The following is an 18,532-nucleotide window of genomic DNA, read 5'->3' as shown; positions in this document are numbered from 1 at the left end:
AAAGTTTGTCTGGCGGCGGAGGCGGGGACTCGGCCGGGGGATGCGCGCCCGGGCCCCCAGAGCCCCCAGCTTGCCTCGGAGTCCTGCTCAGCATGGGTAAGTCGCGATCGGCGCTGCGGGCAGGGAAGGCCGGCGACCCCATCCCTGCGCGCGCACTCTTTGCCCTGAGCTGCAGCTCCCCGACCAGATACAGCCCACTCGGGTGGCAGCCGGGACAGCAGGCCTTGGCTGGTGGCTGGGAAGGGACGTGGGCCCACTTCCTTCCATGCTCCTTTCTGCCCAGAAAAAGTGACCTGAGAGGGCTCCTTGCTTGATACTGGGTGCTTACTCGGGGCCAGACCCTCTCCTGACCGCTTTAAGCCTTACAGCATCCAGCAAGCGAGTGAAATTGTTCCTATTCTGCAGATGAAGAAGTGGAGGCTCCGAAGGGAGCAAATTCATTCATCCACTCGCGGAGCACTTCCCACCAGGCGCCGTTCTAGGCCTGGGGATGCTGCCCTACACAAAATAGACAAAACCTCTACTCTCCAGATACTCAGTAGAGGGGAGATGGGGGGTGGTGGTGGAGAGTAGGGAATTTCTTTGTTGCTCCAGGGGACTAAGGTTTCTGTTTGTCTCTCTGGATTCGGAAGCATCAAAGGGTCAATATTCATCCACCTACTATGTGGCAGACATTGGTTTAGGGGTCGGGGACTCAGTGGCCCTGTGTATAGATTTTGGGGTCAGAAAGACCTGCGTTCCAGCCCTCCTTCTCCCACTTCCCCGGGTGCATCGTGACCTGGGACAGTGTAGTTAAGCTCTCTGACCTTCGGTTTCCTCATCTACAAAACAGTCACCATAAAACACCCTATCACAGGGAAGCCATGTGAATGACGTGAGAATATGAACTTAATTACTCCATATACCACTTGCCCATGGTAAATGGTCAGTTAACATGAGCTTTTATTTTTTTTATCACACCCAACATTGGGATTCTGGAGTCAGACTGCCCGAGTTCAGAACCTGCTCTGTCACTTTACAACCGTAGGCAAACGTCTCTACCTCTCTGTGACTCAGTTGCCTCATCTGTAAAATGGGAATGGCACCAGTGCCTGTGTTACAAGGTTGCTGTAGGGATTAAGGCAGCTGATACGGGTATGGCTTCTGGAAAAGGATGTGAGGTTGGTTATAGTGACTGCTCTGTAAGTATCACCTGTTGTTGGGACATTTGGAAGCCAAATATATTTGCATGGTTCAGTTTCAAACCTGGTTTTTCCCTGGATTTTAAGGGGAAGACATGGCAGGTCTCTGGTGGGGGAGGGACCCAATACATTGTGACCCTGGTTGAAATGCTGCTCTAGTGTCACCAACTGAGGGTGCCCTGGGACTTGCAGCCGGTGATATGGGCACCCAAAACCTGGGTTCTTTCCACTCCACCTGCCCCTTGATTCTCTCCCTGGGCAGCTCTGCCTTCCACAGCGAGAGGCTTAGAGAACTGAGGGATTTCCTCCAGTGTGGGACAGCTTCACATACCATATTTAGACAGGCAATCCATAGAAAGGGAGAGTGGTTCCTAAATCCAGGCTAGGCCACCCTAATTTGGAGGCCAGGATTTACTCCACTTCCATGCCCTGGACACCAACCCCCCCCCACCCCAGGATGCTCAAGAGCCAGGATCCTTTCTCTCTGGATTCCCTATGTGCTGAGTTCATTCATTCATTCAATCATCTGTCTACTCAACCAGTACTTACTGAGTGCCTACTGTATGCCAGGAACTGTCCCCAGCATCAGGAGACAACTGAGAACAAACAAACAATTCCTGTTCCTTTGGGGCTGACATTCTGCTTGGGGAGCCCAATAAATATGTAAAACATATAGTTATTTCAGATGATGAAAAGTACCATGGAGAAAAACAAGCAGAGAAGGGAATACGAAGTGCTGGGTGCCATGGGAGTTTGCATTTTTAAGTAGAGGGCCAGGGAAGGTCTCATAAGAAGGCGACATTTGAGCAGAGACCAGAGGGAAGGGGGATTGGGGCCTCTGAGATGGAGGGAAAGGGCTTTCCTGGCAGAGGTGACACCTGGTAAAAAGCCTTGAGTTGAGACAGGCTTGGAGTGAGGAGGAACGGGAAGGAGGCTGGTGTGGCTGGAGCCCAGTGAAGGGAGGCAGGTCCTACAGGGCCTTGAAGGCCACTCTCAGGACACTGGCTTTTTTTCAGAGTGAAGTGGGAGCCTTGGAGGGCTCTGCGCAGAATGATGTGGTCTGACTTGGGCTATCGTAGGATCCCCCCAGTTGCTCTTGAGCAGTAGATTAAGTTCAAATGTATCTGACACAGTCCTGGAATGGGACGTGGAGATACCGCCCTGGACCCTGACTCAGTCATTTGTTCACTCAGTAGAAACTTTATTGAGCCCATCTTGGGTGTCAGGGTGGGGCTGGAGCCCTGGAGGCACAGAGACAGTAAGTCTCTGTCCCCATCCTTCTCAGTTCAATAAGGTAAACACATCACTTATTCAATTACTTGGTGTGAGCAAATGCAGGAGAAAGCAGAGTTGGTTGGAAGTGAAAAATATGACTTGGAAAGTTGAGGAAGACGTACAGGAATTACAGATTCCCTCAAACTAGCTTAGCCAAAAAAAAAAAAAAAAAAAGAATGGGGGGTTATTTATTGGTCACTGAAAAGTCCATGGCTTCAGGCATGGTTGGATCTAGGGGCTCAGGCAGCGTTGTCAGGAATCCCTCCCAAGGGGAGATGGCCCCCAGCTGCTCTAGGCAGGTAAACTACCAGCTCAGTACCCCAAGTAAGCAAACACCCTGGACTGGACTGGCTCTCACTGGCTCAGGTTCAGCCACGTGACGTTCACCACTGTCCAAGGCCGGGGAACCTGCTGGCTGATCAGATCTGGGTCATGGACACACCTCTGGAGCTGGATGGTGGGGGTGGAGTAGGGAGGTCATCTCTACCCCAGATCCGGAGACTGAGAGTTGAAGATGGGACAGGGAAGGGCAGCTCCCCACAGAGCCGGTGAGACTGATGCCAAATAACAGACGTGTATTACCAGAGGTCCCTTGGGGAGGTGAGCCGGGATGAGGATAAGTGGGCATTTGGGAAACATGGGAGGAGCAGGAGAGGGACCAGCACATGCAGAGGCAGAGCGGCATGAAAATCTACGGTGTGTGCCGGGAACCAGTGTTTGCAGGGTGTGTTGGAGAGGTGGGGACAGGGGTGGGGAGGAGAGGTGGCCAAGGAGTTGGGCTGGGGCCACCAGCTCATGAAGGGCCTGGGAGGTCATGCTAAGGAGTTAGGACTTAATGGAGCAGGTGGTGGGAGCCTTGGAAAGCTTAAGGAAGAGAATCCTCTTCCCCCATCTTTCTAGCGGCCCTGACTCATTTGAGGCTGTCCTTCACAGCTCCATGGGTCAGTAGCACTTCACCATGCTTTGTGACTTGGGATTTTTCGGAGAACTTTATTTCCCCTCCACATCTGCCCCCTACGCCCCTGCTCTCTCTCACACCCCACCTATCTCTGATCGGCCCTTCTTGCTCGAAGTCAATCCAGCAAAGCTCTTAAGTGCATGGGTTTGGGAGTCAGATGGGTCAGCGTCTGAGTCCTGATCCTGTTGCTTCCCAGCTGTGAGAACACTCTGAGCCTTAGTTTTCCCATCTGTCAAATGGGGATAATTGTAGCAGTACCACCTAGAGTTGTTATGAAGATAAATTGAGAGAAGGCACCTAAAGTCTTTGCAGAGAGGAAATACTCCATCAATGACACTTTTTATTATTACAGTTTGATCTCACTTTTATTTTTGCTGTTCTGCTCTTACCACTGTGACCTGAACCTGTACTGCTGCATTTTCCAGCAGAACCTGTGGACAGTCAGCTTTGCCTGTGAGCCCTTTGGCTGGGTTCCCATTCACCTCAAGAAGAGCCCAGGAAATGGCAGAAAAATTCTGTGTTTTCACTTGATTGCCTCACATGGCCTGGAAGAACCTTCCCTTCTGGCAGTAAACTCCAGAAACCGAGGGAGGTGGGGCAGAGGGAGGTGAAGAAGGGGCAGGACCTGGGCAGCATAATCTCCCCAGGGTATTTACTGATGGTCATGAAGAGGAAGGACAAGGCCAGCCAGGGAGTGGTAGGGGGCTATTCCCTGGGGGGCAGAGGTGATGGGGAGAAGGGTGAGCAGAAAGTGGGGGGTGATTCCTCTACCCATGAAACTCCTCCCCCCTGCACAAAAATTGCCTAACATAGATGGAGCGAGGCAGACGTAAGAGAACAGGGTGAAATCTTATCATGCCAAGGTATAATAATGGAGTGGTTAAGGGCAGGGATTGCGGAGCCAGACCACCTGGCTTTGAATCTAGACACAGCTACTCACTACTCTTGACCTTAGGCAAGTCTCTGATGATCAGTTTACTCATTCATAAATAATACAAAAGCCCACCTCATAAAGTTGTGGTGAGAATTAAATGAGCTATTAACACTAAAAGTGCTCAAAGCAGTGCCTGGGGCCAGATCAAACACTCCATAAATCTGGCTATAATGTTATGAATCTTCTTGTCAGGTCCAGGGTGGGGATGGGTGAGACAGATACATGATTACTCCTGACGCTTCCAGAAATATTTGTTTACGTATGTGAATTAAAAATTAAGAGCAACCTGTTTAACTGTTCTGCCAATATGGTAGCTGCTGGCCACATGCGGCTATTTTCACACTTAATTAAAATTAAATATAAATTAAAAACGCAGTTCCTTAATCACATTGGCCACATTTTATTTTACTTTTTTAAAACATAGCTTCCATCATTCTTAATATATTTCTTCATTTACTTAATCCAAGAATACACAGAAAGTAGTTTTATTTTTTTATTTTTTTAAATATTTATTTATTTGGTTGCACGGGTCTTAGTTGTAGCACATGGGCTCCTCAGTTGTGGCAGGCGAACTCTTAGTTGCGGCATGTATGGGGGATCTAGTTCCCTGACCAGGGATCGAACCCACGCCCCCTGCAATGGGAGCGTGGAGTCTTAAACACTGGACTGCCAGGGAGTTCCCTTCTCTGCCTTTTTTTTTTTTTAAATGACACCCATCACCACCTGAAATTATATTATATATTAATTCATTTATCATTTGCCTTTTTCTACTAGAATGTCAGATCTTTGAAAACACCATTGTATTGCAATCCCCAAGAACACTGCCTGGTGTGTTGTAGATGCCAGATAAATTTTGGAATGATTGGATGGATGCATGAATGGATGGGTGTGTGTCTGGGTAAATAAGGGATGGAATGCAAAGATGCGTGGATAGATGGATCAAAAAATGGATGGATGTTTGGGTGAATTAAGGGGTAGATAAATGGGCCAATGAATGGATGAAAATGTGGTGGAGGGAGTAGATAGATGGATGGAGGAGTGAATGATGAAGGGCTGGGTGGATAGATTGATTAGTAAATAGATGGGTGAATGAATGGAGTGGATGGATGAAGGAAGGAGTGGATGGGTGGATGGGTGAAGTAGATGGATAGAAGGAAGGTTGGAGGGAGAAATGGATGAAGGAAGAAGTGAATGGATGGATGGATGGATGGAGAGATGGAGAAATGGATGGAATGAAGGAAGAAGTGAACAAATGGGTGGATGCATGCATGCGTGGGTATGTGAATAAATGGGTGAACGGGTGGATTAGATAGATGGAAGGATGGACGGACAAAGCAAGAAATGGATGATGAATGGATGGATGGATGGATGAATAAATGAATAGATGGATGGATGTAGTAGAAGGATACATGAATGGATGAGTGAATAGATGGAGAGATGGAGGGGTGGACAGAGGGAGAGGAGGTTGGATGGATGCTCTGGCAGGAAACATTCTGGACTCTGTCCCTGTCACTTTTGTTTTCCAGGCCGACCCTCACTCCTCCTGCCCCTGTGTGCCTCTGTGTCTTTGCTGGGTGGCCTGACCTTTGGCTATGAACTGGCAGTCATATCGGGTGCCCTACTGCCACTTCAGCTTGACTTTGGGCTAAGCTGCTCGGAACAGGAGCTCCTGGTGGGCAGTCTGCTCCTGGGGGCTCTCCTTGCCTCCCTGGTAGGGGGCTTCCTCATCGACCGCTATGGCAGGAAGCAAGCCATCCTCGGGAGCAACTTGGTGCTGTTGGCAGGCAGCCTGAGCCTGAGCCTGGCCAGCTCCCTGACCTGGCTGGTCCTGGGCCGCTCAGTGGCTGGCTTTGCCATCTCCCTCTCCTCCATGGCCTGCTGTATCTACGTGTCAGAGCTGGTTGGGCCACGGCAGCGGGGAGTGCTGGTGTCCCTCTACGAGGCAGGCGTCACCGTGGGCATCCTGCTCTCCTATGCACTCAACTACGCGCTGGCCGGTGCCCTCTGGGGCTGGAGGCATATGTTTGGCTGGGCCACCGCACCTGCTCTCCTGCAGTCCCTCAGCCTCCTCCCCCTCCCCCCTGGTACAGCTGATGCTGCAGCCCACAGGGACCTCATCCCCCTCCAGGGAGGCGAGGCCACGAAGCTGGACCTGGGGAGGCCAAGATACTCCTTCCTGGACCTCTTCAGGACCAGGGATAACATGCGAGGCCGGACCACGGTGGGGCTGGGGCTGGTGCTTTTCCAGCAGCTAACAGGGCAGCCCAACGTGCTGTGCTACGCCTCCACCATCTTCCATTCAGTCGGCTTCCGTGGGGCCTCCTCGGCTGTGCTGGCCTCCGTGGGGCTCGGCGCCGTGAAGGTGGCGGCCACCCTGACCGCCATGGGGCTGGTGGACCGAGCGGGCCGCAGGGCCCTGTTACTCGCTGGCTGTGCCCTCATGGCCCTGTCGGTCAGCGGCATCGGCCTTGTCAGCTTTGCTGTGCCCATGGACTCAGGCCCAAGTTGCCTGGCCATGCCCAATGCCACTAGGCTGTCAGGCCTCCCTGGAGACTCTGGCCTGCCCAGGGGCTTGGCTCCACCTCTGCGGCCAATGACCGACCAGAACCCAGGGCGGCCAGTCTTGTCAACCTCTGAGAAAACCAAGCCTCATCCGGGAGCTGGGGACCCCACTGCCCTTCCTCTGCCAGCCCTAAGCATCGCGCCCGCTGCACCCCCTTCTCCTGCCCCTGAGCATGCCCTGCTGCACTGGACCGCACTGGTCTGCATGATGCTCTTTGTGAGCGCCTTCTCCTTTGGCTTTGGACCAGGTAAGTGGGAGTTCTCTTGCAGGTAACTCTGGAGCCTTCCACCTCTCCTAGTGGGAAGCCTGGGGACCGAATCCGTCAGGGTCTCAGAGGGACTAGAGGTGGCTTGACCATGAGAACAATGAACTCAGATTTCAGGGCTCCTTGCTTCCCTGGAGGTACTTCTTCCGAGGGCAGAGGTCTAATTTATGTTTGTAGTATTTTCTTTCTTATAAAGGCCCCAAATTGTCTAAGCTTCAGGCCTCATAAAACCAGAATGTGCTCCTGGATAGCTCACTCAGAAGGGTTTAGCTGGAAAGGAATTTAATGAATAGGGTGACCAACCATCCCAGTTTGCCCAGGACACTGAAAGTCTGATGTCCCGGGAAACCCCTCAGTTTTCTGGGCAAACCCAGCTGCAGCCTAAGAGTCCTCCCTGCTCTCCTGTCCTAGTGACCTGGCTTGTCCTCAGCGAGATTTACCCCGTGGAGATCCGAGGGCGAGCCTTTGCCTTCTGCAACAGCTTCAACTGGGCTGCCAACCTCTTCATCAGCCTCTCCTTCCTTGACCTCATCGGTGAGTCCTCTGACCTAATTCCTTGGTCCGGTTCCTTCAAGATCCAGAAACAACTGCCTCCAGACAGAGCCTGGGCCTCCATATCGTCCAGGTATAAGTCACAGAAAACCCCGTGCAAACCAGTTTGTGAACGAAAGGTAATATTTTTGTCTTAAATCATGAAAAGAGGAGGGTAGTTTACTTCAAGCACCACTGATCCAGAGGCTTCAACAAAACTGTGGGCCAGCTTTCATGCTCTCTTGGCTCTGCCTCCTGTGCCGTGGGCTTCATTCCCAGGCAGACCCACCTCCATGCAAAGATGACCACGAGCGGGTCTCTTCATCTTGGCAGCCCCGGGGAAGGAGAGCATGTCTTTCTCAGTGGCTGTCACTCATGTCCTGGGGCTGATTCTCATTGGCTCAGCAAGATCACGTGCCCATCCCTGACCCAATCACTGTGTCTGGAGGGCTGGAATAGTCTGATGCCCAGGCCTGGGGCCATATACCCACTCTGGAGACCCGGGGAAGGGGAGGACAGACAGCCCCACCCAACTTTATGGACTGAGAGTTGGGGGAGGGTGCCCCAAATGAAAATTGAGGGGCTAGAACAAGGAAAAGGAGGGCTGGGAGGCAAAGACAACAGAAGATATGACCTGTGAGCTTTCTACTTCATTCCAGGCCCCATCAGCTGGTGGGGGGCTGGCTTTATTGACAGCCTGGGAGTTGAGGCTGAAGGGGGGTTAGAGCTGAAGCATCCAGTTCTCCTCTGTCCAGGAAGCCATCTCCGATTGGTGGTGGGGGGATGGGGATTTGGGACACCTGAGTGTGCCCCCATCGAGACAAGTCCATTCTCCTCTCTGTAGCTGAAAGTTTCCACTCTTAAAGCAGAGGAGTTAAAAATTTTTTTTGCAGCAGAACTATTCTTCAAATAAAACTTTGTGCAGAGGCTCCACGGAAGTGTCTGACAACATCCAGAACCCTCAGACATGCTGTAAAATCCTCCAGGCCAGATAAGAGGCGAAGGTCTACCCCTGCCCTGGAGAGAATGTGTCTGAGACCAGCAGATGCAGGAGCCACAACCTTTTCATTTTGTTCTAAACCAGCTTAAACTGGGTCATGCCCACCTGCCAGCAGGAAGGTCTTCTCAGATCTAGTTTGGGTGACGTCTTCTCTTCCTGACTAGCCTTCAGACCCAGTCTGGGCAGTGATGGGGTCAGGTGGGAATGATATAGGCCCAGAACACCAGGGAAGGATCTCTGAGATGCTGAGGATGTTCCTGACCCAAGGCCAGTGGTCATCGAGGCCAAAGTGGGCGGGGCTCCTTCACTGCGGGCCCCCAAGGCACAGTTCTTAGGGTTTAGTTATTTTCCCATTTCCCGCGCCTAAGTGTTTCCTCGTCAAAGGAGGAGCCCTGGGGGACTGTGGGAAATGCTGGTAGAAGAACCCAGCCACCGTGCCTGTCTCCCATACACAGTCTTTGGGAGTCCAAGCTTCTCCCTGGTGCCTTAGTCTTCAAGCATCCCTTTTATGTGGGATGAATGAGTGAGACAGAGAGAGGAAGGAGGGAAGGAAGGAAGGGAGGGAAAGAGGGAGGGAGGGAAGGAGAGAGGGGAGGAGGGAGGGAGGGAGGGTTTATTAGAACTGTATCATATCCCTATCATCCCCATCTCACAGACTGGGAAATACGTCCTTCCCAAGTCTAGCCAGGCAGTTAGAAGACTAGAACCCCGTCTTCCTTCTCCCAGCCCAGCACTCTCTCTGCTGGTATAAGGATTAAGTGGAGGTCAAGCTGGTTAAGGGTGGCTGCTTGGAGGAGGTGTGGCCCTGGCTGTTAGAGGTGAGAATGGTGTCTGAAACGTAATTAGTGCTTCTGCCTCCACAGCCTTCTGGATGGAGCTGAGGCTTCTGCCTTCTCTCGCAAACCAGTCACAGGCCAAATTGGCTGAATGCTTGATTCATTGAAAAACCAATTCATGGAATTTCTGAGGATGGTTTTTCGGAGCTGAGCTTTGCCAAGGCTGCCCCCACAGCTGTTTGGCTGCTGAGGTGGATGTCATTTTCCCTCCATGCACATTTTCAGGTGCCAAGTGTGCACCTCTGGCTAGTATTTCGGGTGTGGGTGAGTGGGTGAGCGGGCTTTCCCATAAAGACACCATGTCCTAGATGTTTGTGGATTTGGGCCCTGGCCCTTTGCCTGCCTCTGGGACAACCAGTCCTACTCCTGCTTTAAGGTACTTTTATCTGACAGCGTGTTAGTCATACTGCAAATCTACCATCTAGAGGATCTGCTTTGGGTGAACTGATTTTCAGTGTTTGAGGAGTTGGCCCAGGCTGTGCCCTGCCCACACTCCCACTCCGTTTTTCCCAGGTGCCATTGGCTTGTCCTGGACCTTCCTGCTCTACGGGCTGACTGCTGTCTTCGGCCTGGGCTTCATCTATTTTTTTGTCCCTGAAACAAAAGGCCAGTCGCTGACAGAGATAGACCAGCAATTCCAGAAGAGACGGTAAGGGGGCCAGGGCTGGCCTGGGGGGAAGAGTGGCATCAAACCCTGAGCACTTTGCTTCAGGATTTTAGTCATTACACTTTCCCTTTGCAAAAGAGTGTTTTTCTTCTCTTCCTGTTGTTCTTACTGCCTGGATACAGTGAGTTTTGTCCTGTCTTCATACATGAACTCTTTTCCTTGAGTTGTTTTGTGTCTTCCTACAGCAGAGTTTTATTTGACTTTGAGCTCAGCTCATAGGAATTTAAAAATCATGCAGTTATGGACTCATAGGAGGTTAGAATAGTTAGATCCCAAAACCACAGAATCTTAGAGTCATGGAAGCTCGGAGAAACAAAATATTATAATCATGGCCTTTTGAATCACACACAAAGAACTGTGAGCATAATCTACTCATTCAGTGGGTGTTAATATGCCACATGGTATTCTGGGCCGTAGGAAATGTGTCTGAAAATAAGATGGAGAAAGTCCTTGTCCTCACGGAACTTCCATTCTATTAGGGGAGGGGAACAGAAAATAAATAAGCCAATGAATGCAGCAACAAAAGCATTTCAGTTAGTGGTGAGTAGCTGGAAGAAAAGGAAACAGAACAAAATACATTGAGAGGGTCTGGTTGGTGGAGAGGGAGACAGAGGGGCACAGGGTTGTGGCTAAATCAGAGTGGGTGGTCAGAGAGGGACGCCCTGCGTAGGTGCCATTTAAGTTAATGAGAAGGAGGCAGCCACGTAAAGATGAGGCAGGGCGAGCCTTCCAGGTAGAGGGAACAGCAGGTGCAAAGACCCTGAGGTTGGGAGTGTATCTGGCACATGCAAGGAACAACGAGGAAGCCAGTGTGGCTGGATCAGACGGAGCAAGGAGGGAGGGGAGGAGGAGAGAAGATCAGATTGGCCAAGTGGGCAGGAGCTAGATCACATAAGGTCTGTAGGTCCTAGACAGGAGTTCAAAATCTTAGCATCAGGGACTTTGGGCTATTGAAATAAAGAATACTGGGGGGTGTCAGAAGGGACCTGAAACCACCATAATCCTAAGCCCCAGGTTGCCTCTTGTCGTAAAGGGAGTCACCAGCGTCTGACTGCCCATTCTATTCCTGGGAGGCCCTAACAAATTAAAACGGTAAATCATTCTAATGGTGAGTTGGAACTTGCCTCCCTGCAGCTTCCTGCCAAGCCCCAACCTGGCCCCCAAAGGGATGCAGAACGAGTCCATGTGAAACTTCAAACCTGGTCCACCCCACCCCAGAGTGTTCTCTGCCAGCTGCACACTCCCAGTTTGTTGCATGACACCTTCTGTGGGGCCCTCAGCAGTCCAGCCATATTCGTTAGGAGACAGATTTGGCTGCTTGGAATAGTCTGAATATAGGGGGTCCGGGGCTGGCGTTGAAGCTGTGCTTCAAGAGGTCATCCAGGGCCCCAGGCTCCTTCTTTCTTGTTGCTCTGCCATCTCTTCAGTGTAAACTTTTCCACATGGCCCGTGGGAGCCACCACATCCCTGAAAGAGGGAAGGGGAAGAGGAGGACACACAACCTGAAAGATCCACATGTCACTTCCACCTACAACCCTTTGGACGGAACTTAGCCACATCCACATGCAGGGGCGGCTGAAAAACATGGTCTCTAATCTGGGTGTCATGTGCTCACCTAAACATCAAGGGTGCTGTTACTAGACATAAAGGAGGGACAGATACTAGGAGCCACCTGGAATCTCTGCCATACCGGCTTTCTTGGGAGAAGATTCCAGACCCTTCCTCTGGAATAAGAAGCTAAGGAGGCAGAAAGGCAGGCAGAAGCCAGCTTTAGGGTGAGGCAGGAGGGAATTGCAGCTCAGGGGAACACTAAGCTGGACCTGGGGACTCAGGAGCCTGGACCAGACCTTGGGGAAAGCAGGTTGGATCTTCTACAGCCTCAGGAAAAGACAGGAAGTTAGGGGCTTTGGCTGGGTCCGGAGCCAACTTTGGCTGGGTGAGTCATCACTCCAATCCTTACCATTCAGGGGGCCCCTGATATCAGAGGCCACAGAGAGAGAAAGAAACTCAACTGTGGGGAGCATAGGGACATGGGAAGTTCCAGAGATCTTGCAAGCAAGCACTAATGGGACCCTCCTTCCAGCACCAACTGTTCTCAGTGCTGTGTTGCTCCCTACAAGAACCACATTCCCAGGCGAAAGTCTGATTGGCTAAGCCTGGTTTATGTGCCCACCCCCCTAACCCCCAACTTGGCCAGGATAGGGCAAGGCTCCTCTATTGACAGTCCTACAAAGATCGCATGCAACAGAGGAGACCTAGAGCCCCAAGGAGACGAGAGAATGGAAGCTGGATGGAACCACCATCCACTGCTGTGGGGTTTACTTCTATTCGTGTCCTCATGCCGCAGATGTGCTTGTTGGAAATGGGGACCTGCAGCTTAACGGTCTGTTTCCTCTGCTCCTTTAGAGAGACATTAGCAACTGAGGGGCTCAGACCCCCTTGCCATCAGTGGCCATTGAGTGCCATAAGCATGTTCCTTTCCCTTTCACATCAGGTTACTTGGGTTCAGAAGAGACCTTTCCATTCCCAGGGTGATATGATCACCAAAAGAGCTTTCAAAAATCTTTTAGCCCAATTTCTCAGGAATCCGTTCATTCACTTTCAGCAAATATTTCCAAGTGCCAGCTAGGAGCCAGGCACTGTACTAGGCTCAGGGGACAGACCTGTGACCAAGAGACACCGTGTCTCTGGACTGAGGAGGAAGTTACATTTTAATGCAAAGGGGAGAGATGGATTACAGAACAGCCAAATGCATGAATAAGATAAATGAGAGTGGGGTTTATATCATGAGGAAAATAAGGCAGGTTAACTGTCAGAGAGTGAACAGTGGATCTGGGGGCAGTGTGGAGCTTTCCATTTCTTTAGCTAGGGTCCAAGTGTACCATGGGTACATTAATGACACAAGTTGATCGTGAGCTCTTCATGACATTGAAGGACATTTGTGTGCACCTGTTATGTTCACTGCTCTATTCCCAGGGCCTAGAACAGTGCTTGGTCCATGACAGGCCAGCAGTGACTCTAGCTCTAGTGAATCAATGAAAGGATGCTCAACAAAGGTCTCTGTGAAGAGGTGGCCATTGAGCTGAGACCTGAATAATGAGAAAAGGCCATCTTTTCCAAGAGCTGGAAGAGAGTGTTCTAGGCAGAGGGAACAGCCAGAGCAAAGGCCCCGAGGTGGGAACAAGTTGGGGGTTTTGAAGAGCGAGAAGGAGACCCATGTGGCCGGGGTGGAATGGGAAGCTGGGACGGGAGGGCGGTGACACGGGAGAGGCCGGCTGCAGAGAGGGGCTTGGACCTGAGGCTGAGCATGACGTCACTTCTCAGCAGGAGTGACAGGAGTTGGTCTTCGTGCTTAGAAAGGTCAGTCCTGTGATGAGGAGAACTGGCTGTAGGAGGCGTGGGTGGACACAGGAAGACCAGGGGGAGCAGCTGGGTGGTCCAGAAGATGGAAATGCGCATTAAGGCAGGAAGCAGGAAGGGTCAGGTAGGAGTGGGGTGGGGATGGGATGGGGATCCCATGTATGGTCCACTCCCATCACCCCCGGGGAAGGCCACCAGGCCCTGTCACCCTCTGACCCCACTTACTCTCTGCTCTCCAGGTTCGCCCTGAGCTTTGGCCACAGGCAGAGCTCGGCTGGCATCCAGTACAGCCGAATTGAGGTCTCTGCGGCCTCCTGAGGAGTCCATCTGGAAAATGCTGGAACCATGGCTTTAGCAGACAGTCTTCAGCTTCCTGCTTGCCTGGATGCCAGAGCACAAGTTCTAGGTGGTCCTTCAAGAGGCACCCCTGCTCCGGAAGAGGTCTGTTTTGCTGGGGCGAAAGGGATGAACATCTGAGAACTCAAAAGTCTTCAGGTGGAGTCTCAGGCTCTGAGGGCTCCTGAGACTCTGCCTTCCTGCCTCAGTTTCCCCACTGACTCTGTGCATCTCTGCAGTAATGAACTTATGATGAGAACATCTTATGGAGACTTCGTTGCTCCATGGGCTTTCTCAAAGAATCTCGAGGGTACCACCCTGGCAGGAAGTCTCTCCTGGAATCACCCCTAAATCCAGCTGGGGGTACCATATTCTCTGCTCTCTTTTTCCATCTGGTTGGGACTTTCTGGGTTGGGGGGGAAGCCTGCTTTTTGGCTCTCAGATCTCGTTTTGTTCAACCCCTCTAATTCTCTTACCTAGAATATTTGTCATTCACCAGCAACTCAGATGGTTGGTAGGAGTTCTACTCCTGAGGCTGCTGGTGTTCTTGCTGTCTGACTGGGGATCTCAGCTTTCCCTGTATGTACAATGGGGGCTCTGAACCAGGTGGTTCTTAAGATCTCTTCTGATGCCAATGAGCTGGAATTCTAAGTGCTGGCAATACCACAGATATTCAGCATGGGCCCTGCTCTCAAGTTGCTAGTCATCTCTTTCAGGAATATAGGTTTTAATTAGGGGAAAGGTGAACAGACTTCCAGAGTTGTGTGCACTAAAATCCAAGGACCATCATAGTGCAGGTCATGAGCTCCAGGAGCTGTTTCCAGGATGGCGCAGGAGGACTTTGCAGAAAGGAGATGGGTCTGGGAGCTAACAAACCTGGTTGTCGGTGTGGCCTCCACCTCTTGGCAGCTAGTGACCCTGGATAAGTAACAACTCCCTTAAGCCTCAGTTTCCACATCTACAGAATGGGGATGACTATGCCCACAGGGGTGTATTTAACATCTGTCTCCCATCAGGAGGGTCTTCATCTGGTCCCATTCAGCTGGTCAGGATGGATGGGATTTCTGCTCACCCTCAATACCCAGGTCCCCCCCTTTGGGACGTTGTAAAGGGCCACCCCCCCCCCCCCAAGGGTGAGTCAGATGGAGACTGAGTAAGTAGCTCCTCTCCCGCAGGACTCTGGCCTCCCCTGAGTCCTTGCCTCTCATTTCTAGATACTTCCCTTAGATCCGGTGGTGTGTTGGAGCTGGCTTGTGCTGGCTTGTGAGAGCTGATTGTTAAATTTTCAGGAGTTTTGCAAGCTCGTTGTTAAACACAGCTGCTAAAAAATTAAATTATTTAAATTTATACTTAAATAAATTATATTAAAACTGAGGTAATACATACTAAAAACTCATCACCTCCTTATTTTACTACATTTTGCTCTCATCTGTGCTCTTAAGGTAATTTATACCTATTGCATCGCATGAGGAACGTGGGGTAAGGGCACTGCCCATCCCTTGCCGGGTCTTCAGTGATCCACGGGGAGTGTATTTGCACCACAGGGACTGGGGAACACCACAGATCAGGGCTTGATTTGTCGTTTTGTTGATTGTCCAGTCTTAAGAATGTGATGGATACAATGTTAATAATGTAAATTAAACTTAACAGTGTGTTCTGTCTGTAGTCGATACATTGTGAATGGCACAAAAAATGGAGGGGACTATTATCCAGTTCAGCCAACAGGTGACTCATGTCACTGGTGAAGGAGTCTGGACACACGTCTTTGTTGTTTTACTTCCGTCTTATTCATTAACACGAACAAAAATTTCAACTAGCATTCATGTCAGAACTGCATTCATGCTTCAGTGACATCAGCAACTTCTTTGCTGAGTCGTATTGTTGTCGAGCATTTCTTCGTGGTCTAATTTTGTTAAATCATGGCTAAATTGCAGTGACAGTTGGCTTTGGAATCAAGAGGTTGGCAGAAAAATCAACAAAAACATTTCTGTGAGAATTAATTGGCTAGATGGCATTTACAATAAAGAGTATTTACAATAAAGTGTTTATTATTATTTGTAAATTTGTCAGTTTTGTGCAACAAACACATCCTTAATTCCAGTAAAATTTACACACACACACACACACACACACACACACACACACACATTTTTTCCCTGGAGAGCAGTTATTAAACATTTACCAGCCCATCACTGCTTACAGCTGTCCCTTTGGCCCCTTCAGATCTAATTCTCTCCCCAGGGAGCCCCAAACCTTCTCAGTTCTCCTTTCCTATCAGCCTAGGAGAATGCTCTTCTAGTCTTAGGGTGGATTCTCCTCTTTTTTGTTCAGGGTCATAAACTCATAGATCAGGTGGGGGATGCAGGTAAGTGATGTCCACTGTGGTAAGACAATAGGGAGTAGTGAGGTCTGTGGAAACAGGTGAACACAGGCCTCTCTATCAGGGATGACTGACACTCAAGCCCAGCTGGTGCCTGCCATGAAGGAATGTGGGCCCATTGTGGCCTGACCATCCGAATTTTCAAAAAAAAAAATTCCAGCAATTCAGACTTTGGTGTAAAATTTCCTGATTTTCTAAATAGTGGCAATTGATTCTTAATTGAAAAAATCATTTTTTAAGCTCAACTCAACACACCTGTGGCTAAATCAAAGCCTTTAGTTTGTGCCTCAGTTCTTGATGTCCTCCGAGATATTCTTTTCTTCTGGGTTTTTGAGGATCCCAGCTTAAATCAGAGCAAAGCAAGTAGCCAAGTAGCCGAGTAGCCAAGCAGCTTGAATTGAGTAGGTGGGAGGGGTGTTACTGAACAAGAAGGGAAAGAGACATGAAGGGGAAAATGGTTGAAATCTCAAACATATTACCCTGGGACAACTAGGTGTGTGACTTGAGTAACTGCTCATCTGTATAATGGGGACGATACTATTCACTACAGAGGTGATACCTGTCAATCACTAGTTCAGGGCTGGGCTCATCACAGGTGCTCAAAAATGGCTGAGTAACTGCCCCAGCAGCCTCCAGGGGCATCTGGCCCTGGGTGAGGAGGAGAGTGAGGGCAGTTCAGAAAGGGGAGGAGCATCAGAGAAATCTAAAATTTGAGGGTACCTACTAGGTGGTCAGAAGTTGTGAGCACCAACCAGAAAAGTGATGTGATCTGTTCATTGATCTGCAGGATGGGGACTGGGAAGCTCTCCTTCTTCCAGATAATCCCAGAATCACTTCAGGGAAGCATTTCCCAAATCCTACTCTCATGCAGAGCCTTTCACGTGTGTGCCCATCACCTAGCACCTTCCTGTAGTTTCTCACATTGCACTATACAGACTACTTACTGAATGCTTTAAAGTGATTTGCTTTTCAACTTAAATAGATGGATTTTAAAAGGAAACTATATTAATTTATTTTTTCATTCAAATGCATATTTATTGTGTTTCTACTGTGTGCTGGACACTGTTCTAGACCCTGAGGGCACAGCAGGGAACAAGACAAAGAGCGGTCATTTTAGTGGGGGAGATAAATTGGAAACAAGAGCTAGAAATGGGGTGGGTGGAGAGAGAGGGGGAGGAAGGGGAGGGAAGGAGGGAGGGAAAGAGGAAAGAAGGAAACGAGGGAGGGGGGAGGGAGGAAGGAAGGAAGGAAGGAGAGAGAGAGAGAGAGAGATGTGCGTCAGTTAGTGATGATTATCAGAGAGAACCCCTTTGAGGTGGTGGCACCTGAGCACAGATCTACATGATCTAGAGGAAGCCATGGAAGGATCTGGGGCAAGAGTATCCCAGGCAGCTGGCCCAGCATGTGCAAAGGCCCTGAGGTAAGACTGAGATTCCATCTTGGAGGAATGCCAAGGAGGAGTGAGTGGAGGGTAGAGTGATGGCAGAAGACAAGGAGGAAGTCAGCAGGGGTCAGGTCATGAAAAGCTTCCAGAAAACAAAAGCATTTCAGACTTTCTTCTAAGCATACCAGGAAGCCACCGCAGAACTTTGAACAGTGGACTGACACGATCAGACTTAATGCTGTCAAATACCCTTTGTTGGTGATGTTGGTGAGTACCAAAAAAAAAAAAAAAAAAAAAAAAATGAATGTCAATAACAGAAGTAGAAAGAAACCCAGTTTCACTGAATTCTCACGAAATACTGTCGTCTACTGAGGGCTCTGAACTTAAGGCCTCCTCTGTGCTGAAAAAGGGGGCTTAGCAAGTGTGGGAGAGGTGTTCACGACATAGTAGCACCGACCTAAGATTGTGTCTGGATTGAAAGAACAGTGGTGTGATTCAGCACATTTACATGATGTTTGTGAACCATCTAAAATCATTTCCAGTGCCACGGGCGATATGCTTCTCAGTCTTTGGTTAATGCAGCGCTATGGTGAGATGATCAAGGAAGTCATAAGCACCAAGAAAGAGACAGGGGGCCTTAGTTACTCTCACATCAGACCCTCCTGGAGAGGAGCGTTGGCAGTGTCAGCCTGGAACCAGTGAGACACCAGCGAGGTCCCCACAACAAGTGCCCTTCACGGAGGAGTGAAGGGATGGGGGAGACGGGTTCCTCCAGGAGAGGAGCAGGCTGTGTACACCCACTTACCATCTTCCTGCTGCTCCCAAGGGGCTGGCCTCTCCTGGGACGAGATGTGAAACCAAA

The 18,532-nt window shown here is 50.2% G+C and overlaps 1 protein-coding gene across 1 annotated transcript; it reads left to right on the top strand.

The window, feature by feature from the left end:
- Positions 1–25: 25 nt before the first annotated feature.
- On the top strand, positions 26–15,947 carry SLC2A10 (solute carrier family 2 member 10). Its single transcript, XM_082362834.1, is given in 6 exon segments — positions 26–52; positions 54–96; positions 5,875–7,158; positions 7,588–7,710; positions 10,057–10,192; positions 13,810–15,947. Coding segments are annotated over 6 exon segments (1,677 nt in total). The 5' UTR covers positions 26–40; the 3' UTR covers positions 13,889–15,947.
- The last annotated feature ends 2,585 nt before the right edge of the window (positions 15,948–18,532 follow it).

This window comes from Balaenoptera borealis (genome assembly GCF_965194805.1).
Source record: "Balaenoptera borealis genome assembly, chromosome: 16".
Lineage (NCBI taxonomy): Eukaryota > Metazoa > Chordata > Mammalia > Artiodactyla > Balaenopteridae > Balaenoptera > Balaenoptera borealis.
This window is presented reverse-complemented; position numbering and strand designations above follow the sequence as displayed.